Here is a 22,489-nt window from a genome sequence, read left to right as displayed (position 1 = left end):
CTAATTTTATTGTCTTTTGAGACCGAGTTTCTGCCATTAGAGGATTGGCTCTGCAATTAAACCCTATAATCTAGTCCCTGTGGTCACCCAATTCTCTTTTAGGAGAAAAAATAAGAGTCCAGCCACATATACTTACTCAGAAGGTGTCTCAAAATTTTACCAATAGGTAATTCAAATATTCACTGCATTTAATTATATTTAAAAATTGAATTGTATTTTTCTTTCTGAGCTCCAACTGAGAATTCCTAAGAAGAAAATAATAGTCTACACGAGTAAGACAGTGAAGAAGGAAGCTCGTGATGTGAAACTGCGTTCACCGCAGTGGACAGGTACTGCATCTGCCACTGCATGACATTAATTTGATAGTGTATTGTCTAATGAGAAAAATTAATTAGTTCACTTTTCAAATACTACAAAATCATTCTTAAAAATATGATAGATGTCAAAATATTGGTTATTTTAAATACTCGATATTTTTGCTGTTTGGGTGCATGAGACATTTCTGGGAGGCAATGCATGAACTTTGGAGCTGAAACATAAGCAGCGTCGTCTTTAGAAAAGAAACAATGTATTTGAGTTAAATTCAATTCCCTCTGAGAGACTGGGAGAGACTTCAGCAGGAATACTTGTGTCCTTTGCATTTTGGGCGTGAGCTGGTAGAGAACAGCATATGTTACATTTGTAGAAATTTAAGTGGAGTATGTGGATTTAGACCAGTTATTTGAGAGCCCTACAATCAGATTAAATAAAGGCAATTGCTTCATAAATTCAAATGCTTCTCCTTTTCTCCACTAATTTTCCCCTTTCTTCGGTCACTCTAGTTACTATGCTATATTTACCTAGGGACTTTTTTCCATGTGTGAATGTCCTCATTAACATTTCTACTTTTTTTGGTGAACTTTTAAACAAACTATACGTGTAATTCATGACCAGAACTAATTATACTTCGGTGACTGAGTTCATCCTGCTGGGGTTAGCAGACACACTGGAGCTACAGATGATCCTCTTTCTGCTCTTCTTTGTCATTTACATCCTGACAGTTTGTGGCAATGTGGGGATGATCCTCTTGATCAGGATTGATTCCCAGCTCCACACACCCATGTATTTCTTCCTGGCTAACCTCTCCTTTGTGGATGTTTGTTGTTCCTCCAACACCACCCCAAAGATGCTGGTGGATTTGTTGTCAGAGAAGAAAACCATCTCCTTTGCTGGCTGCTTTCTGCAGATGTACTTCTTTATCGCCTTGGCCACAACCGAATGCATCCTCTTTGGGTTAATGGCCTACGACCGCTATGTGGCCATATGCAATCCCCTGCTTTACCCCTTGGTCATGTCCAGGACAGTCTGCCTTAAAATGGCAGCGGGGGCTTTTACAGCGGGACTGCTCAACTCCATGGTTGACACAAGTTATATAAGCAGCCTGCCTTTCTGTGGTTCCAATGTCATCCACCACTTCTTCTGTGACAGCCCTCCACTCTTCAAGCTCTCATGCTCTGACACAAGCCTGAATGAAAGCATCCTTTCCACGTTTGCTGGGGTGAATATAGTCGGGACTCTGCTGGTCATCCTCACCTCCTACTCCTATGTTCTCTTCTGCATCTTTCATATGCATTCAGGGGAGGGGAGGCACAAAGCTTTCTCCACATGTGCCTCTCACCTGACAGCCATAATTCTCTTCTATTCCACCGCCATCTATACTTACCTGAGACCTAGCTCTAGCTACTCCCTGGGTCAGGACAAAGTGGCCTCTGTGTTCTACACAGTGGTGATCCCCATGTTGAACCCTCTGATCTATAGCCTCAGGAATAAAGATGTAAAGAAGGCTTTATGCAGTGTAATTACCAGGAAACGGATCCCTTCATTTCTCTGACTGTTTGGTTAATTTTCTGAACCTAGCAGAGTATTTCATGACCTTTCAAAGGCTGGTACAAGGCTTCACTTTTTCATTAGAATATCTTTTAAGCAATCATGTTCTATAATTTTTATGTATACATGTCATATAAGATAAACTACCTAAATTTACCTAAGTACAAGGTAAATTAACAAACATGTGACCATGGTTCCTCATCTAATCAATACACATCTTCACCAAATTCTCAAAAGTAAGGCCTATTTGTAGGGAAATAAAGGTATAGACTGTTTAGCAACAAAAGTCACAACATCACATGAAACTTGCTGTAGAAAATATTTGTAATTATCCCTATGTTTTTTCCCTGTGCATTATTATTCGCCATTTATGATTTGTAAAGACTGTCATATATCACATACACATAAAAAGTCCTTTAAATTTAAAATATTTTCATTTAATATATCAAATTATCTCCCGGTTGGATGCTTAAATAAAATTTCAGAACTATAATTTAAACTTCAGCTGTAAATTCACCGGCTTTTATTTCCCTTTGTTCCCAATATACATATATATTCATTAAAGAATAAGTGTGAGTTTGTGTGAGAGTGTGCTATCAAGAAACTGCTGTCTGATTAGAATGCACCAATCATACCTCTCCTAGTCTCTTCCCTTCTTAAAAATATCCAACCCTTCTCTTCCTTTCTCTCTCATGAGACTGACACATACACACAAAGCCACATACACACAGATTCAACTACAGCAAAGTGTTTAATCAGCACAGCGTTCAATCAAAGGAGATAGATCAATGTAAAGTAGATGAATGTGACACTTATTCTTTACAATAGGCCCATGGATTATCTGTTCACAGAAATCTCCTATCGAATGCCAATACAACCTATTGATAGTAATAGTAAGCAGATTAAAATGTACAAACTTGCAGTTATAAAATAAACAAATTATGAAATGTAATTTTACAGCATGGTGACTATAGTTATTATGACTGTGTTGCATATTTGAAAGCTGCTATATGAGTAGATATATAAAACTCCTTACAAGGAAAAAAATATTATAAGTATGGTGGATGATCATTTCACAATATATGCAAATATTGAATCATTATATTTTACACCTGAGACTAAATAATGTTGTATGTCAATTATGCCTCAACTATAAAAAACATTACAAAGAGAAGTTAAGCATTGTTAATATGAAGGTAGACAGGAGTTGAATTTAGTAGAACTCTGGAGGAAACTGAGATCAGGGCTTGCTAAAAAGACACACTTATAGTTTTTGAGGGAAAATTCTTCATAAAACTTCCTCTGTCCTTGCCTTGGAAGTAGCACCTGTTTGAAGAGGTGACATTCAAGTCATCTGAGATGTGGCATAGCAGGCACTAGGACCTGTCACTTAACAGGTCACCCTGCTTCAACATACAGTGCCCTCAGTGGTCCATGTAGGTGACCTTGGCCAGGTGGACGTTCATGAAGGCATCAGGGTTGTCTGCGCACCCAGGGGCCATGCTCTCACCCCACATTGGTTACCTGGCCAATGATCAGGCTGTCCTCAGGGTGGTTCACTCTTTCACTGAATAGCTCACCTACTTTATTTTACACCACCTGACTGCCCATTGGTTGTATTCTTTCCACTTCTTTTGTCCTGGACATTTAATGAAATATATATGGAACCAAGACATTTCACCAGTAAATACTAATATTATATTCCTTCCATTAAGTGTTTTAATTTTGAGGAAAAGACAAATAAAACAATATTTGGATGATGAAATCCAGTTATTCTGAGACGTGGTTTTGCAGACACATCATATTTCAGACATGCCATGTTCTCTGTCTGCTCATGTAGTACAGCCCTACTACATGTCATTAATCTCATTTACAAAATCTACAAACATTTCCTACTTTGGGGACTATTGTCATTTCATGATGTTAGCATTTAGCATTTTATTTTAATTCATAGAATATGTGCTTATGTAAATTTTGATTATTTCTTTATTCCATTCCTTTAATTTTGTAAATTTAGGTTATTTCTTGTAATTTTTTTAAATTATATTTTCTTGTTTATTGTTCAATGCATTTATATGGAAACCATTCCAAATATTTTATCTTTAACTTAAAAAAGAAACATAAATTGTAAAATCATTGAGACTTCTAATTATTATATTGAGTGTGATTTTACCATTCTTTTTGTTTTTTAGAACCTGAGAATATGTATTAAACGTTTCCTTATGAATGTAAATTGTTTTGCTTTCTGCCTATTGCTTTCCATTTTTCTAATTTTTCAGTCTTTTATTTCACTTGAATGTTCAATGTTACCACATTCTCTAAATATATGGATATCAATCAATGTTTTGCCTTATTCAATGGTTTTTAAATAATTTATGTATTAAAATTAATAAAAGAAGTTTGAAATGTGTGCCTTTAAGGTTTGTTTTGGTTAATATTTTCATTAGTCATTAAGACCAAATAGAGACCAACTTCAAAACCTGTGAATGTCACAAAATTGGAAAATCAGCCAACAATGGGAGGACTGAAGAATTAATATTCAACAATTGCATAGATCCAAATAAACAACAAAAAAAACACATGATATTACTAATAAATGAAGTCCTGCATTAAATTTGCACATATTGTACTGTGCAGGAAAGGGTTAACTCAATCAACCTGGGCTGCCAAAACTGTGCATATGCAAAGGTCTTAAGGACTGGACTTTGACTGGCTTCTGAGAGAAAACCTCTGAAACCTTGGAATATCCTACCTGATAAGAACACCTTTGTACCCTGGGGCCCACACCTAACAGTTCACACTAATGATGTTGTTACAGGATAGCAAAAAGGTAGGAAAATTCCAGGGCAGGAGGAATAGGGAAACTGAGACAAGAAAATTAAACAAGACCAAGCAGTTTGGGCAGCTTGCAACTGGCTTGTAAATAATAAGCCATTATCTTCCCCAAACAAGGACAAAGACAGTAGTCTTGGGGCTTGGCAAGATAAAATTGCCAAGTGCTTCTCACAAATTCTGGAAAAGCTACAGCAAAGTAAAGGGGAACCTTGAAAATTAATCTGTACCAAGATATTCAGCAGAGGAATTTTTAAATCTATAGACAAGAAAGTATATAAGGCAGAAACCTCCCACCCCACTAGCTCCTTGGATTAGCTAAGAGAGCACTTCCACACTTTATGCTGGATGGTTAATTTGCTTGCCTTGCTCCTTTAATAAATTTGCATGTTTTACTTTTTTAATCTATTACTTAATAACTTTGCTCTAACACAACGCAATTATCTGGAGTCACTCATTTGAATTCATTCATACGAAAAGACAAAAACCGAGGTGGGGACAGCCCTCTTCCTCTGACTCAGGGGGCTGTCCAGTGACACCTTTCCTAGTGTTTTGGGTGCCTGTAATGCTGTGATTCATGGAGAATGCCTGTTTTTGTATGCCTGGGGCTTTGGATTAAGTTGTATTAGTTTGGTCAGGGTGGAGCAGTTGGAGACGAAGTAACCAAGAACAGTTATGTGAGCCCTCCCTGTCTATGTACTGAGACCCTAATAAAACCCTGGACACCAAATCGTGATTAAGCATTTCTGGTTGGTGATACTTCATCCGAGTTGTGAGACAGCAATGCTGGGATCATTAAATGCTGCCTGTCTGATTCCACCAGGAGAGGACACTTGGAAGCTGATACCTGGTTGTTCCTGGACACAGACCTACACACCTTTTTCCTTTGCTAATTTTAATCTATTTTCTATTTCTTTAGCTGTAAAAAAAAAAAACCCATACTTCTATGTATTAAAACTCTTCTGAGTTTTGTGAGTCCTAGTCAATCATTGAATCTAATGGGGGTCTTCTGAACCTCAGACACAAGCCCTAAACTCAAAAAATTTTCTTAAGCCTTTTTTTTTTTTTTTGCATTAATTCTTCATTATTACATTCTGTAAAATATGAAATTTCCATTTATTCTAAAAACATACATATGTAAACTAGTACACAAAGTAAATGAACACATATGAACTCACCTCCTAAAATAAATAAAAAATAAAAAACTGAGTACTGCAATAACTGGAAGTTCTGGATCATTCCCATTACCCTGATTCCTTGACAGAGACAACTGCTCTTCTGCTACATTTTTCATTATTCCCCAGCTTTCACTTTTAAAAGTGAATTCATCTATATCCCTAAAACTATATATTTTTTAAACTTATTTTTAATATTATGAATATAATATCATACACAGTTTGTCTTTTATATTGCTTATAATATTCTTCAATATTATGTTTCTAACATTCTATCATGCTCATATTCCTGCATTCTTTATTTTCACAACTATGTAGTATTCTTTTTCTTTAATATGTCATAATTAAATTGTCTGTTATATTCTATCATGGCTAATGGTAATATGAATGCTACTTTACATGTCACTCAGTGAACAGGGACAAGAATTTATCTAGGTATATCCCTAGATGTGGCACTGGTTGATAATTTTTTGGAACAAATATTCAAGCAACTAGGCCACAAACCTGAAACATTACATTGAAAGGAAGCCCTGACCTTAATGGTGATTGTCCACTATTCTGAAAGCAACTTCATTTCACTTGTTAATCCACAAATTTTAATGCTAATGCTACCACCTTTTGAGATAAACTCAACATTCATGGTGAATTCCCAATGAGCTTCATTATCAAAAATCTTTGGTGAATTATTTTTACCTTACATTAAAAGAGAATAAAGAGCAATAATTAATGAAGGGATAAGTACTACAAACAAGGATTATTCTGAGAGAAAATTGATGAATATATGATAAAGATATGAGGTTTCCTCCCCAACATTTTTTTATTTTACTGCAGTGATGTTCAACCTGTGTGCCCCAAGAATTTTTAAAACATGCAATGCCTGACAACTTAGTCAGGGCACTGACTTCTTTTTCCTTAGATTTTCAAATTTTAAAAATGACAACAACCAACACAACTATAGCTGTCCGGTGTAAATGAATCAAAATACCTTTTTTAGTCAGCTCAGCAGAAAAAAAAAATTTGGGGTGTGCTGCAATATTTTAGTAATTAGTTTATGTATGCCATGAGATTAAAAAAAGGTTTTTGAAAATCACTGTTTTAGTGCAATGAATCCCTTTGAATATAGTGAATTCTTACTTTTTATGTTGGGGAAAATATAGGGCTCAGCATAAGGAATATTCTCTAATTATGTTATTTCTTAGTGAACCTCAAGACAGATCAATAGATACTACAGTTATTTAAATAATCAACTTAATTTTAATTTTTCTGTTTAAAAAAGCAACCCACATGTGCATTTTAGCAGAAGAAATGATAAAATAAAGAACCTTTTCATCTTACATTTGTAGTTACAATTTCTTACATGCGTTTGCCTTATTAACTTGAATAAACTTATTAGAGTAAAATATTAACATCCTAAGGTCAATCCTTAGATAAATGATATACATAATAATGTTCACAACCTAAAATGTCACAAATCATGAATCTAATAATTTGTAAAACTGGCTTAAAGACTTTTACATTTAAATTTTAAAATATAATCAATTATATTTGTTCATTTATTCATTTACCCACAAATATTTATTAAAGGCCTCCCATATGACAGGCACTGTTCTATTAAATTGGCCAATAATTGTAAAAATTTGTGCTCTAAAAATTTTATTAGCTAATTTAAAAAGGAAAATCTGAACAAGTAACTGAAAGTGACAAATTCTCTTACTAATATGTCCTGGTAAACAGAAACAGAATCATGGATACAAGGAAAATACTGACAGAGGTCAGAGAGGAGGACAGAGGGGGAGACTGGAAGAAAAAAAGGAGGGATTAGCCACAAAACACATATATATAACCCACAGACATAGATGACATTGCAGGGATGGCTAGAGGGAAGGGTGTGGGGCTGGGTGGAGGGACACAAAAGGAGGGAAAACGGGGACATCTGTAATAGCGTCAACAATAAAAAACAAAAATATGTCCTGTTAATTGAGTAGATTTTTATAATTGTTTCATTCTACCTTTCATGTAGTCTTTTAAAAATATTTAAATTACAGAGTCTGAAACAATCTTACCTAATATAATTAAGATATGTGGAAATCTAAATCAACAATAGAATGAGTATCTTTGTCAGTTAAGTCAATGATTAACAAATATATTTAGTGCATTTACAATTATGCTTTCATACTCCTTTTTACATAGAGTTTCTTTTGGTAATAGTGGACTAAGTGACATGTGACAATATAGAACTTACCCTGCATGTCAAAAACTGTAAAGTCCCTTTGATCAATACCAAATTTACACCCTGTCAAGAGACTTCAATCCTCAGAAAACTATAGTTTATCTCTTATGCACCTTCTGTGAAAGTCAATATCTATATTACCTCATAAGATAATCAGAAGAAAAGCACAATAAATAAATATATCCTAAGAATCCCAAAATACCAATCAGAAAAAATATATTCACCCTTATGTCCATAACAGCCTTAATTACAATAGCTAAGATCTGGAAAGAGCTCAACTGCCCATCAAGAGATGAGTGGATAAAAAAGCTGTAGTATATTTACACAATGGAATACTATGAAGCTGTGAAAAAGAAGGATCTCTTACCCTTTGAGATGCATGGAGGGACCTAGAGAATATTATGCTCAGCAAAATAAGCCAGTCAGAGAACAACAAATATCACATGACCTCACTTATCTGTGGAATCTGATGAACAAAATAAACTGACAAACAAAATAGGCCCAGAGATATGGAAGCATGGAACAGACTGACAAATCTCAAATGGAAGCGGGGAGGAAGGGGTGAAGAGATTAACCAAAGAATTTACATGCATTTATGCATAACCCATGGACACAGACAATAGTGAAGTGAAGGCCTCAGGTAGTCTGGGATCCAGATGGGAGGGCAATGGGGGAAAATGGGGGACATCTGTAATACTCTCTACAATAAAGATAAATTTTTTAAAAAGAAAGAAGTTTGCTCAGATGTCAATCAGGGGGTACTTTTCAATGGCACAATGATGGGATTTTTATGTCAAGAATTTTTTATTGAATTTATTGGGGTGACATTGGTTAATAAAATTATATAGATTTCAGGTGTACGATCCTATAATATATCCTCTGTATATTGTATTGTGTGCTCACCACCCCAAGTCAAGCCTCCTTCCATCACCATTTATCTCCCCTTTACCCTCTTCTGCCTCCCCCCGCCCCATACAATATTTTTCATGATGCTACAGATCTTACTTTAGAAGCACAGAACTTTATCTGCTCTGATGATTGGAAAATCAGATTTACTAGAAGATATGCATACATTATATATGTGTGTGCACATGTATATGTGTATATATGTATTATATACATTACACACACAAAATCTTTTACATAACTGAGATAAAATGAAACTAGACAGAAAAATTAGGTAGCTGGGTGTTACTGCTTTCTGTTGAAGACTGTGCTCAAGTCAATTCTTTCACTTCCCAACAGTTTATCCCGTAAAAAGTCATTTAATAGCTTCAAGTCTTGCTTTATTGATCTGAAAAATGTATAAAATAATAATACCTCCTCTAAAGACTGGCATAGAAAATTAATTAAGAATTTAAGTGGAAAAGTGTAATATAGAACTCAATGCATGATGAGTTCCCTCTGCAAAAAGACTCTCCCTGCATATGGATACACACTGTGCTGTATACAATCTGGTTTTACTTGTGTACTTAGGTCTGGAAAATCTGAGCTATCATCCCCTTCTAGGATGAGAATCATGAACGATAATTGCAAAGCCAACACAATTCCGAAATCATAAAAAAGCAACTCAATTTCCTTATTCATGGTCCTATTTGATCAGGGTATAATTTTTTTAAATACTGTACAACGTATTTAGTTACTTCCTCCTTCTATTAATTAATTAAATTCCTCATTAATTTCACTCAAGAACAGAGTTGGGTTGAAGTTTAAACTGACTCAGACGATCTCTCACCACCCCACACACACTGGGGAAAATGGAAGAATAATTTGGTACTGGGCTATGACCCATTTGAAATGGGCTAAAAATACATTGTAAAAAATACAATGTAAATAGCCAATTAATTTTTTTTTTTACATTGGCAAAAGAGTTTAAGGAAATACAGAGGTCAGGAATCACTTCAAGATGCAATGTTTGAGTCCATATAACTGCATGTGATTATAATTTATTTTATTTTGAGACTGGGAATTTCTGTCTTTAGAGAATTGACTCCACAATTAAACCCTATAATCTAATCCCCATGGTCACCCAATTTTCTTCCACGAAGACAAAATAAAAGTGCAGCAACATATATATACTAAAAAGGTGTCTCAAATTTTTACCAGTAGGTAATTCAAATATTCACTGCATTTCATTTCATTTCATTTCCAAAGTGATTTTTTTCTTTTTTCTTTTAAAGCTCCAACTGAGAACCCCTAATACAATAGAAAATAAGAGTCTGCATGAGTAAGACACTGGGGTAGGAAGCTCATAAGGATTTGATGCTGTTTACTGCGGTGAACAGGTACTGTATCTGCTCTACGTAACATTAATTTCATAGAGTACTTTATACCGATAACAATTATTTGGTTCTTTATAAAACACTAAACAATCATTCTGTAAGATCAGATAGATGTCAACATATTGGATATTTGAAGTGTCACTATTTTTGCTGCTTGAAGTACATGAGAAATTTCTGGGAGGTACTGCATGAGTACTGGAGTTAAAGAATAAAAAAGAGTGGTCTTGAGAAATAAACAATGGATTTGTGTTAAGTGCACACAGCTTTCAGAGACCAGGGTTGACTACAGCAGGAATGTTTGTGTCCTTGCATTTTGGATGTGGGCTGGAGAGAATAGAAGCTGCATTTGCAGAAACTTAAGTGGAGTACATGGAATGAGACCAGCAATTTGAGGGACGTACAACTAGACATGATAAAGTCAGTTGCTTAATAAATGCAAACGCTTCTCCATTTCTCCTCTAATTTTTCTCTTTCTACAGTCGCTCTATTTACTAAGCTATATTAATTTAAGGTTGTTTTTTTTTTCACATGGCAATAACCTCATTAACATTTCTACTATTTCCTGTAACCTTTGGAGAGAGAAATATCTACACCTCTACAAGCTTAAACAACCTATATTTGTAATACATGACTGGAATAATTCATTATACTTTGGTGAATTATACTTCGGTGACTGAGTTCATCCTGCTGGGATTAGCAGACACGCTGGAGCTACAGATGATCCTCTTTTTGCTCTTCTTTGTCATTTACATCCTGACAGTTTGTGGCAATGTGGGGATGATCCTCTTGATCGGGATTGATTCCCGGCTCCACACACCCATGTATTTCTTCCTGGCTAACCTCTCCTTTATGGATGTTTGTTATTCATCGACCATCACCCCAAAGATGCTGGTGGATTTGTCGTCGGAGGAGAAATCCATCTCCTTTGCTGGCTGCTTTCTGCAGTTGTACTTCTTTATCGCCTTGGCCACAACCGAATGCATCCTCTTTGGGTTAATGGCCTACGACCGCTATGTGGCCATATGCAATCCCCTGCTTTACCCCTTGGTCATGTCCAGGACAGTCTGCCTTAAAATGGCAGCGGGGGCTTTTACAGCGGGACTGCTCAACTCCATGGTGAACACAAGTTATGTGAGCAGCCTGCCATTCTGCGCTTCCAATGTCATCCACCACTTCTTCTGTGACAGCCCTCCACTCTTCAAGCTCTCATGCTCTGACACAAGCCTGAATGAAAGCATCCTTTCCACATTTGCTGGGGTGAATCTAGTGGGGACTCTGCTGGTCATCCTCACCTCCTACTCCCATGTTCTCTTCTCCATCTTTCGTATGCATTCAGGGGAGGGGAGGCACAAAGCTTTCTCCACATGTGCCTCTCACCTGACAGCCATAATTCTCTTCTATTCCACTGCCATCTATACTTACCTGAGACCTACATCCAGCTACTCCCTGGGTCAGGACAAAGTGGCCTCTGTGTTCTACACAGTGGTGATCCCCATGTTGAACCCTCTGGTCTACAGCCTCAGGAATAAAGATGTAAAGAAGGCTTTATGCAGTGTAATTACCAGGAAACGGATCCCTTCATTTCTCTGACTGTTCGGTTAACAAGGAACATTTTTCTGTAAGTATATATAGTGATAGATGATAGCTAGATACACTGTGGTGATCTCACAATATGTAGAAATATTGATTCATTATGCTTTACACCTAGCACTAATATAATGTTATATGTTAATTATGCTTCCATTATAAAAAATTAAAAATAAAAGTTAACCATTATTAGCATTAAGGTAGCAGAGAGTTGGTTTAGACAACTCTGGAGGAAAGTAAGTGGGGATCAGGTCTTGCTAAAAAGAGATGACAACACTTATAGTTTTTGAAGGAAAATTCCTCAAGACCCCTCCTTTGCCCTTGCTCTGAAGTGGCACCTAATTAAAGAGGTGACATTCAAGTCATCTGAGATGTGGCATAGCAGGCGTTAGGGCCTGTCACTTAACAGGTCACCCTGCTTCAACACACAGTGCCCTCAGTGGTCCATGTAGGTGACTTTGGCCAGGTGGACGTTCATGAAGGCATCAATGTTGTCTGCGCACCCAGGGGCCATGCTCTCACCCCACATTGGTTACCTGGCCCTGGAGGTCTCCTGCACAATGATCAGCCTGTCCTCAGGATGGTTCACTCTTTCACTGAGTAGCTCACCTACTTTATTTACACCACTTGGCTGCCCATTGGCTCAATCCTTTCCACTTTTTTTGTCCTGGACATTTAACGAAGTATATATGGAACCAAGACATTTCACCAGTAAATACTAATATTATATTCCTTCCATTAAGTGTTTTAATTTTGAAGAAAACAGAAATAAAACAATATTTGGATGATGAAATCCAGTTATTCTGAGACATGAGTTTGCAGACACATCATATTTCAGACATGCCATGTTCTCTGTCTGCTCTCTAGTAGAGCCCTACTACATGTCATTAATCTCATTTACAAAATCTACAAACATTTCCTATTTTGGGGACTATTGTCATTTCATGATGTTAGCATTTTATTTTAATTCATAGAATATTTGCTTCAAATTTTTATTATTTCTTTATTCCATTCCTTTAATTTTGTAAATTTAGATTATTTCTTGTAATACTTTAAAATTATACTTTCTTGCTTATTGTTCAAAGCATTTATATGGAAATCATTCCAAATATTTTATCTTTAACTTAAAAAAGAAACTTAAATTGTAAAATCATTGAGATTTCTAAATATTCTATCGAGTGTGAATGTATCATTCTTTGTTTATTTAGACCTGAGAATATGTATTAAACCCTCCATTATGAATGTAAATTGTTTTGCCTTTTACTATACTCTCTGTTGCTTTCTGGTTTCCTAATTTCCAGCTTTTTATTTCACTTGAATGTTGAATGTTACCACGTTCCCCAAATATGCTGATATTAATCAATGTGCTGGATTCTTCAATGGTTTTTGAGTAATTAATATATTAAAGTTAATGAAAGAAGTCTCAAGTGTATGACTTTAAGGTTTGTTCAATATTTTCATTAGTGATTAAGTAAGTCCAATAGAGACTAACTTCAAAACCTGTGAAGGTCACAAAGTTGGAATAGTCAGCCAACAAGATGCAAGGACTGAAAGAATCAATGTTCAACAATTGCATACATTCAAATAAGCAACCAAAAAAAATGATGTTATTAGTAGATGGAGACCTGCACTAAACCTGTGCATATACCGGTACTATGCAGAAAAGAATTAACTCAATCAGCCTGGTCTGCCAAGACTGTGCATATCCAAACGTCTTCAGGACTGGACCTTGACTGGCTCCCAAGAGAAGACCTCTGAACCTTTGGAATGTCCCACCTGATAAGAGCATCTTTGTATCCTGGAGGCCACACCTAAGAGTTTACATTAATGTGTGATTCATGGTGAATGTGTGTTTTTGTATGCGTAGGGCTTTGTATTTGGCTGTATCAGCTTGAATTTAGGGTTGGCCAGTTGGAGACTGAGTAACCAGGGAGAGTTATGTGAGCCCCCCATGTCTATGTACTGGCCCTGGACAGTAAAACTTGGATAAGCATTTCTGGTTGGTGATACTTCATCTGAGTTGTCAGAGAGCACTGCTGGGAGCATTAAGTGCTGTCTGTATGATTCCACCAGGAGAGAACACAAGGGAAGCTGATGCCTGGTTTTTCCTGGACACTGCACTACACATCTTTTATCTTTGCTAATTTTAATCTATTTCTTTAGCTGTAATAAACCATAATCATACATAGAAAGGCTCTTCTGAATTTTGTTGGACAGTGAAGAAGGCTGATAGGAAAAAAATTGATTCATTTGAAATATGGCATTGGAGGAGAGCTCAATGAATACTCTGGGCCTCCAGAAATACAAACTAGTGAGTCCTAGATAAATTAAGCCTGAAACATTCTGGAGACAAAATGACAAAACTGAGGCTGTCCTATTTCAGGCCTATCACAAGAAGGCTGGATTCTTTGGAAAAGACAATAATGTTGGAAAATATAGAAGGCAGCAAGAAAAGAGAAAGTTCAAGTAAGACATGAATTTGTTAATGGACTGGAGAGGTTCTCATCTCCCCCAGTTCATCATGGAAGTAGGGTTCTTAAGGTACCCCTGCAATAAGCATTTCCAGAAGCCTCTGCAGGAGAATGAGATATAGTGGAAAGCTTGATTTCCATGGGATTATACCCCTGGATTTCCAAGGTCCCATTTCTCTTAGTCTAGTCATAGAAGAAGGGTAACTGGGCATCAGTAGAGCTAAAGTCAGAGCCATTGTCCAGAGTTTCCTTTCCATGTTGGAGCCAGGTCCAGTCCAGCATCAGTCTAACTTAATTCCTGTTTCCCCACTGCAGTCCATTAGTCCATTGTGTGTGGGGTCTGCAGGGCCACATGGATATGGAGAAAACACAGACAAATGCAAGGAAGCCAAGCGTGAGCCACGATCCAAGAGCCAAACACAACAAGAGCCCAAGACAGAGAGCTCCTTTGTTTAGAATATGTGTTCCCAAATTTTTATGCACTTGCAGTGGCCACACCTAGTCTGGCCAATGATTTCTGTTCCCAGGTGTGACTGACAGACAAGTACCTTCCCTGTGTCACCACAACTTTATGGGGCATGCACCTATCTTTCCTTTCTCCAGTCCCTTTCACCCAGTGTTTTGCAAGAATAGGCTGGTGGTTCCCTGGGGAGTGCAAAATTGCAGCTTCCTGGTGAAGCTGTCCAAATGACATGCCTATAATGTCTGGCCTTCCCTTTGCTCCTTTTCTATTATTAATAACTAGTTAATTACAGTGGTATCAGTTTGTGCTCTAAAATTTTTATTAGCTAATTAAAAAGTAGAAAAATATAAACAAGTAACTGAAAATGACAAATTCTATTAATATGTCCTGTTAATACAACTGAATAGATTTTCACGATTAAGCATTTCATTCTACCTTTCATGTTGTAATCTTTTAAAAAGATTTAAATTGCAGAGTATACAACAATCTTAACTCATAAAATCAAGATTTATGGAAATGTGAATCAACAAAAGAATGAGTTTCTTTGTCAATGATTAACAAAAATATTTGGCTCATTTGCAATTATGCTTCTAACTCTATTTTACATAGAGTTTCTTCTGGCAATAGTGAACTGTCATGTGGAAACATAGAACTTACCCTACATGTCATAAACCATAAAGTCCCTTTGATCAATAGCAAATTTAGACCCAGTGAAAAGACTACAATGATCAGGACACTAGAGCACCTACTTTGAAAGTCATAAGATAATCAAAGGAAAAACAGAATAAATATATATATAAATAAATAAATAAATAAATAAATAAATAAATAAATAAATAAATAAATAAATAAACAAACAAAGAGAAAGAAGTTTGCACAGATGTCAATCACAGCATAGTTTTCAATGCCCTGGTTATGAGATATTTAAGTCAAGCTTTTTTATTGAATTTATTGGGTTGCCATTGCTTAATAAAATTAGAGAGGTTTCAGGTGTACACTTCTATCATACATCATCTGTATATGGTATTATATGTTCACCACCCCAAGTCAAGTTTCCTTCCATCATCATTTATCCCCACTTTACCATGTTCTACCTCCCCCAACCCACCCAAGCAGTATATTTCATGATGTTACAGATCTTTCTTTAGAAGCACTAGAAACTGCTCTGATGTTTGGAAGATTGGATTTACTAGAAGAAACACACATATATAAAAGTGTGTGTGTGTGTGTGCACATTTGTAGGTGTATATATGTATTATACATATTATATACATAAAAGCTTCTAAGAAACAGATAAAATGAAACTAGACAGAAAAGTTAAGTAGTTGGGTATTAATGCTTTCTGTTGAAGATTGTGCTCAAGCCAATTCTTCCAATTCCTAAGTATTTTTCCATTGGAAAGTCATTTAATAGCTCAAAGTCATGCTTTGTTCATCTGCAAATGTATGAAATAATAATGCCTCCCTTAAAGACTGATGTAGAAAATTAATTAAGCATTTAAGTGGAAAAGTGTAATACAAAACTGAATGCATGATGAGTTCCCTCTGCAAGTAGACTCTCCATGCATAATGACCCCAATGTGCCTTATTCAACCTTGTTTTACTTGCATCTTTAGATCTAGGAAATCTGAGCTATCATCCCCTTCTAGGATAAGACTCACAGATGATCATTACAATGGGCCATCACACTTCTGAAATCATAAAAACGAAATTCAGATTTCTTATTCATGGTCCTATTTGTTTAGGGTATAATTTTTTCTAAAACACTGTACAATGTATTTAGTTAGCCCCTCCTTATTAATTTCATTCAAGAGTAGAGTTAGACTGAAGTTTCAATGGACTCAGACAAAGGAAGGGACCCTCCTTTACTCAAGTAAAGGGAAGAATAATTTGGTACTGGGCTATGAAGCATTTGAAATGGGCTAAAAATACAAAGAGAGAGAGGCAATGTAAATAGCCAATTAATTTTGTTTTTACATTGGCGAAAGTCGTTAAGGAAATACAGAGATCAAGAACCACTTCATGATGCAATGTTTGATTCCCTATAACTACCTGTGATTATATTTCATTTTCTTTTGAGATGAAGATTCTGCCTTTAGAGGATTAACTTCACAAATAAACCCTATAATCTAGTCCCCACGGTTACCTGATTCTCTTCCAGGAAAACAAAATAAAAGTGTAGCAACATGGATTCACTCAGAAGGAGTCTTACATTTTTACCAGTAGGTAATTCAAATATTCACTGCATTGCATTTCCAAAGTGATTTTTTTCATTTTACTTTTAAGCTCCAACTGAGAACCCCTAATAAAATAGAAAATAAGAGTCTACATGAGAAAGACACTGGGGAAGGAAGCTCATGAGGATCTGATGCTGTTACTTACTGTGTTGGACAGGTAATGTGTCTGGCACTACATGACAATGTAATAGTGTACTTTGTATTGAGAACAATTATTTGGCTTATTTTTAAAACACTACCAAATTATTCTATAAAATACAATAGATGTTGGAAATATTGGTTATTTGAAATGCACTATTTTTGCTGCTTGAGGTACATGAGAAATTTCTGGGAGGCATTGCATGAGTACTGGAGCTGAAGAATAAACAGAGTGGTCTTGAGAAATAAACAAAGGATTTGTGTTAAATGCACACACCTTTCAGAGACCAGGGGAGACGACAGCAGGAATACTTGTTTGGATGTGGGCTGGTAGAGAACATAAGCTGCATTTGTAGAAACTTAAGTGGAGTATGTGGAATGAGACTAGCAATTTGAGGGACCTACAACTAGACTTAATAAAGTCAGTTGCTTAATAAATGCAAATGCTTCTCCATTTCTCCTCTAATTTTCCTCTTTCTACAGTCGCTCTATTTACTAAGCTATATTAACTTAAGGTTGTTGGTTTTTTTCACATGGGAATAACCTCATTAACATTTCTACTATTTCCTGTAACCTTTGGAGAGGGAAATATCTACACCTCTACAAGCTTAAACAACCTATATTTGTAATACATGACTGGAATAATTCATTATACTTTGGTGAATTATACTTCGGTGACTGAGTTCATCCTGCTGGGATTAACAGACACGCTGGAGCTACAGATGATCCTCTTTTTGCTCTTCTTTGTCATTTACATCCTGACAGTTTGTGGCAATGTGGGGATGATCCTCTTGATCGGGATTGATTCCCAGCTCCACACACCCATGTATTTCTTCCTGGCTAACCTCTCCTTTGTGGACGTTTGTTATTCATCCACCATCACCCCAAAGATGCTGGTGGATTTGTTGTCGGAGGAGAAATCCATCTCCTTTGCTGGCTGCTTTCTGCAGTTGTACTTCTTTATCGCCTTGGCCACGACCGAATGCATCCTCTTTGGGTTAATGGCCTACGACCGCTATGTGGCCATATGCAATCCCCTGCTTTACCCCTTGGTCATGTCCAGGACAGTCTGCCTTAAAATGGCAGCGGGGGCTTTTACAGCGGGACTGCTCAACTCCATGGTGAACACAAGTTATGTGAGCAGCCTGCCATTCTGCGCTTCCAATGTCATCCACCACTTCTTCTGTGACAGCCCTCCACTCTTCAAGCTCTCATGCTCTGACACAAGCCTGAATGAAAGCATCATTTCCACATTTGCTGGGGTGAATCTAGTGGGGACTCTGCTGGTCATCCTCACCTCCTACTCCTATGTTCTCTTCTCCATCTTTCGTATGCATTCAGGGGAGGGGAGGCACAAAGCTTTCTCCACCTGTGCCTCTCACCTGACAGCCATAATTCTCTTCTATTCCACCGCCATCTATACTTACCTGAGACCTACATCCAGCTACTCCCTGGGTCAGGACAAAGTGGCCTCTGTGTTCTACACAGTGGTGATCCCCATGTTGAACCCTCTGATCTACAGCCTCAGGAATAAAGATGTAAAGAAGGCTTTATGCAGTGTAATTACCAGGAAACAAATCCCTTCATTTCTCTGACTTTGGTTAACAAGAAAAATTTTCTGTAAGTATATATAGTGATAGATGATAGCTAGATACACTGTGGTGATCTCACAATATGTAGAAATATTGATTCATTATGCTTTACACCTAGCACTAATATAATGTTATATGTTAATTATGCTTCCATTATCAAAAAATTAAAAATAAAAGTTAACCATTATTAGCATTAAGGTAGCAGAGAGTTGGCTTAGACAACTCTGGAGGAAAGTGAGTGGGGATCAGGTCTTGCTAAAAAGAGATGACAACACTTACAGTTTTTGAAGGAAAATTCCTCAAGACCCCACCTTTGCCCTTGTCTCTGAAGTGGCACCTAATTAAAGAGGTGACATTCAAGTCATCTGAGATGTGGCATAGCAGGCGTTAGGGCCTGTCACTTAACAGGCCACCCTGCTTCAACATACAGTGCCCTCATAGGTCCATGTAGGTGACCTTGGCCAGGTGGACGTTCATGAAGGCATCAATGTTGTCTGCGCAACCAAGGCCATGCGCTCACCCCACTTTGGTTACCTGGCCAGTGATCAGGCTGTCCTCAGGGTGGTTCACTCTTTCACTGAATAGCTCACCTACTTTATTTTGCACCACCTGGCTACCCATTGGCTCAATTCTTTCTACTTCTTTTGTCCTGGACATTTAATGAAATATATATGGAACCAAGACATTTCACCAGTAAATACTAATATTATATTCCTTCCATTAAGTGTTTTAATTTTGAAGAAAACAGAAATAAAACAATATTTGGATGATGAAATCCAGTTATTCTGAGACATGAGTTTGCAGACACATCATATTTCAGACATGCCATGTTCTCTGTCTGCTCTCCAGTAGAGCCCTACTACATGTCATTAATCTCATTTACAAAATCTACAAACATTTCCTATTTTGGGGACTATTGTCATTTCATGATGTTAGCATTTAGCATTTTATTTTAATTCATAGAATATGTGCTTCAAATTTTGATTATTTCTTTATTCCATTCTTTAATTTTGTAAATTTAGATTATTTCTTGTAATACTTTAAAATTATATTTTCTTGCTTATTGTTCAAAGCATTTATATGGAAACCATTCCAAATATTTTATCTTTAACTTAAAAAAGAAACTTAAATTGTAAAATCATTGAGATTTCTAAATATTCTATTGAGTGTGAATGTATCATTCTTTGCTTATTTAGACCTGAGAATATGTATTAAACCCTCCATTATGAATGTAAATTGTTTTGCCTTTTACTATACTCTCTGTTGCTTTCTGGTTTCCTAATTTCCAGCTTTTTGTTTCACTTGAATATTGAATGTTACCACGTTCCCCAAATATGCTGATATTAATCAATGTGCTGGATTCTTCAATGGTTTTTGAGTAATTATTTATTAAAGTTAATGAAAGAAGTCTGAAGTGTATGACTTTAAGGTTTGTTCAATATTTTCATTAGTGATTAAGTAAGTCCAATAGAGACTAACTTCAAAACCTGTGAAGGTCACAAAGTTGGAATAGTCAGCCAACAAGATGCAAGGGTTGAAAGAATCAATGTTCAACAATTGCATACATTCAAATAAGCAACCAAAAATCATGCTGTTATTAGTAGATGGAGACCTGCACTAAATCTGTGCATATACTGGTACTATGCGGAAAAGGGTTAACTTAATCAGCCTGGTCTGCCAAGACTGTGCATATCCAACATCTTCAGGACTGGGCCTTGACTGGCTCCCAAGAGAAGACCTCTGAACCCTTAGAATGTCCCACCTGATAAGAGCATCTTTGTATCCTGGAGTCCACACCTAAGAGTTTACATTAATGTGTGATTCATGGTGAATGTGTGTTTTTGTATGCGTAGGGCTTCTATTTGGCTGTATCAGCTTGAATTTAGGGTTGGCCAGTTGGAGACTGAGTAACCAGGGAGAGTTATGTGAGCCCCCCATGTCTATGTACTGGCCCTGGACAGTAAAACTTGGATAAGCATTTCTGGTTGGTGATACTTCATCTGAGTTGTCAGAGAGCACTGCTGGGAGCATTAAGTGCTATCTGTATGATTCCACCAGGAGAGAACACAAGGGAAGCTGATGCCTGGTTTTTCCTGGACACTGCACTACACATCTTTTATCTTTGCTAATTTTAATCTATTTCTTTAGCTGTAATAAACCATAATCATACATAGAAAGGCTCTTCTGAATTTTGTTGGACAGTGAAGAAGGCTGATAGGAAAAAAATTGATTCATTTGAAATATGGCATTGGAGGAGAGCTCAATGAATACTCTGGGCCTCCAGAAATACAAACTAGCGGGTCCTAGATAAATTAAGCCTGAAACATTCTGGAGACAAAATGACAAAACTGAGGCTGTCCTATTTCAGGCCTATCACAAGAAGGCTGGATTCTTTGGAAAAGACAATAATGTTGGAAAATATAGAAGGCAGCAAGAAAAGAGAAAGTTCAAGTAAGACATGAATTTGTTAATGGACTGGAGAGGTTCTCATCTCCCCCAGTTCATCATGGAAGTAGGGTGCTTAACGTACCCCTGCAAATAAGCATTTCCAGAAGCCTCTGCAGGAGGATGAGATATAGTGGAAAGCTTTATTTCCCTGGGATTATACCCCTGGATTTCCAAGGTCCCATTTCTCTTAGTCTAGTCATAGAAGAAGGGTAACTGGGGCATCAGTAGAGCTAAAGTCAGAGCCAGTGTCCAGAGTTTCCTTTCCATGTTGGAGCCAGGTCCAGTCCAGCATCAGTCTAACTTAATTCCTGTTTCCCCACTGCAGTCCATTAGTCCATTGTGTGTGGGGTCTGCAGGGCCACATGGATATGGAGAAAACACAGACAAATGCAAGGAAGCCAAGCGTGAGCCACGATCCAAGAGCCAAACACAACAAGAGCCCAAGACAGAGAGCTCCTTTGTTTAGAATATGTGTTCCCAAATTTTTATGCACTTGCAGTGGCCACACCTAGTCTGGCCAATGATTTCTGTTCCCAGGTGTGACTGACAGACAAGTACCTTCCCTGTGTCACCACAACTTTATGGGGCATGCACCTATCTTTCCTTTCTCCAGTCCCTTTCACCCAGTGTTTTGCAAGAATAGGCTGGTGGTTCCCTGGGGAGTACAAAATTGCAGCTTCCTGGTGAAGTTGTCCAAATGACATGCCTATAATATCTGGCCTTCCCTTTGCTCCTTTTCTATTATTAATAACTAGTTAATTACAGTGGTATCAGTAGCTAATTAAAAAGTAGAAAAATATAAACAAGTAACTGAAAATGACAAATTCTATTAATATGTCCTGTTAATACAACTGAATAGATTTTCACGATTAAGCATTTCATTCTACCTTTCATGTTGTAATCTTTTAAAAAGATTTAAATTGCAGAGTATACAACAATCTTAACTCATAAAATCAAGATTTATGGAAATGTGAATCAACAAAAGAATGAGTTTCTTTGTCAATGATTAACAAAAATATTTGGCTCATTTGCAATTATGCTTCTAACTCTATTTTACATAGAGTTTCTTCTGGCAATAGTGAACTGTCATGTGGAAACATAGAACTTACCCTACATGTCATAAACCATAAAGTCCCTTTGATCAATAGCAAATTTAGACCCAGTGAAAA

At 36.8% G+C, this 22,489-nt stretch overlaps 3 protein-coding genes across 3 annotated transcripts; all 3 read left to right on the top strand.

Moving 5' to 3' along the window:
- Nucleotides 1-925: 925 nt before the first annotated feature.
- Nucleotides 926-1,870, top strand: LOC107545469 (olfactory receptor 5F1). The gene has a single exon (XM_016223574.2). The coding sequence runs from the start codon at nucleotides 926-928 to the stop codon at nucleotides 1,868-1,870; it is 945 nt and encodes a 314-aa protein (XP_016079060.2).
- Nucleotides 1,871-11,012: 9,142 nt separating this feature from the next.
- LOC107545466 (olfactory receptor 5F1-like) lies at nucleotides 11,013-11,975 on the top strand. The gene has a single exon (XM_087822281.1). It carries the CDS (start codon nucleotides 11,013-11,015, stop codon nucleotides 11,973-11,975), a length of 963 nt encoding a protein of 320 aa, XP_087678407.1.
- A 5,937-nt stretch (nucleotides 11,976-17,912) lies between these two features.
- LOC148092057 (olfactory receptor 5F1-like) lies at nucleotides 17,913-18,875 on the top strand. Its single transcript, XM_087822280.1, has one exon. The coding sequence runs from the start codon at nucleotides 17,913-17,915 to the stop codon at nucleotides 18,873-18,875; it is 963 nt and encodes a 320-aa protein (XP_087678406.1).
- The last annotated feature ends 3,614 nt before the right edge of the window (nucleotides 18,876-22,489 follow it).

The sequence above is a fragment of the Miniopterus natalensis genome, chromosome 11 (assembly GCF_054644295.1).
Source record: "Miniopterus natalensis isolate mMinNat1 chromosome 11, mMinNat1.hap1, whole genome shotgun sequence".
Classification (NCBI taxonomy): domain Eukaryota; kingdom Metazoa; phylum Chordata; class Mammalia; order Chiroptera; family Miniopteridae; genus Miniopterus; species Miniopterus natalensis.
This window is presented reverse-complemented; position numbering and strand designations above follow the sequence as displayed.

Excerpts from the sequence above, each read along its gene's own strand:
- LOC107545469 (XM_016223574.2), top strand. The coding sequence starts at position 926 with ATGACCAGAACTAATTATACTTCGGTGACTGAGTTCATCCTGCTGGGG.
- LOC107545466 (XM_087822281.1), top strand. The coding sequence starts at position 11,013 with ATGACTGGAATAATTCATTATACTTTGGTGAATTATACTTCGGTGACT.
- LOC148092057 (XM_087822280.1), top strand. The coding sequence starts at position 17,913 with ATGACTGGAATAATTCATTATACTTTGGTGAATTATACTTCGGTGACT.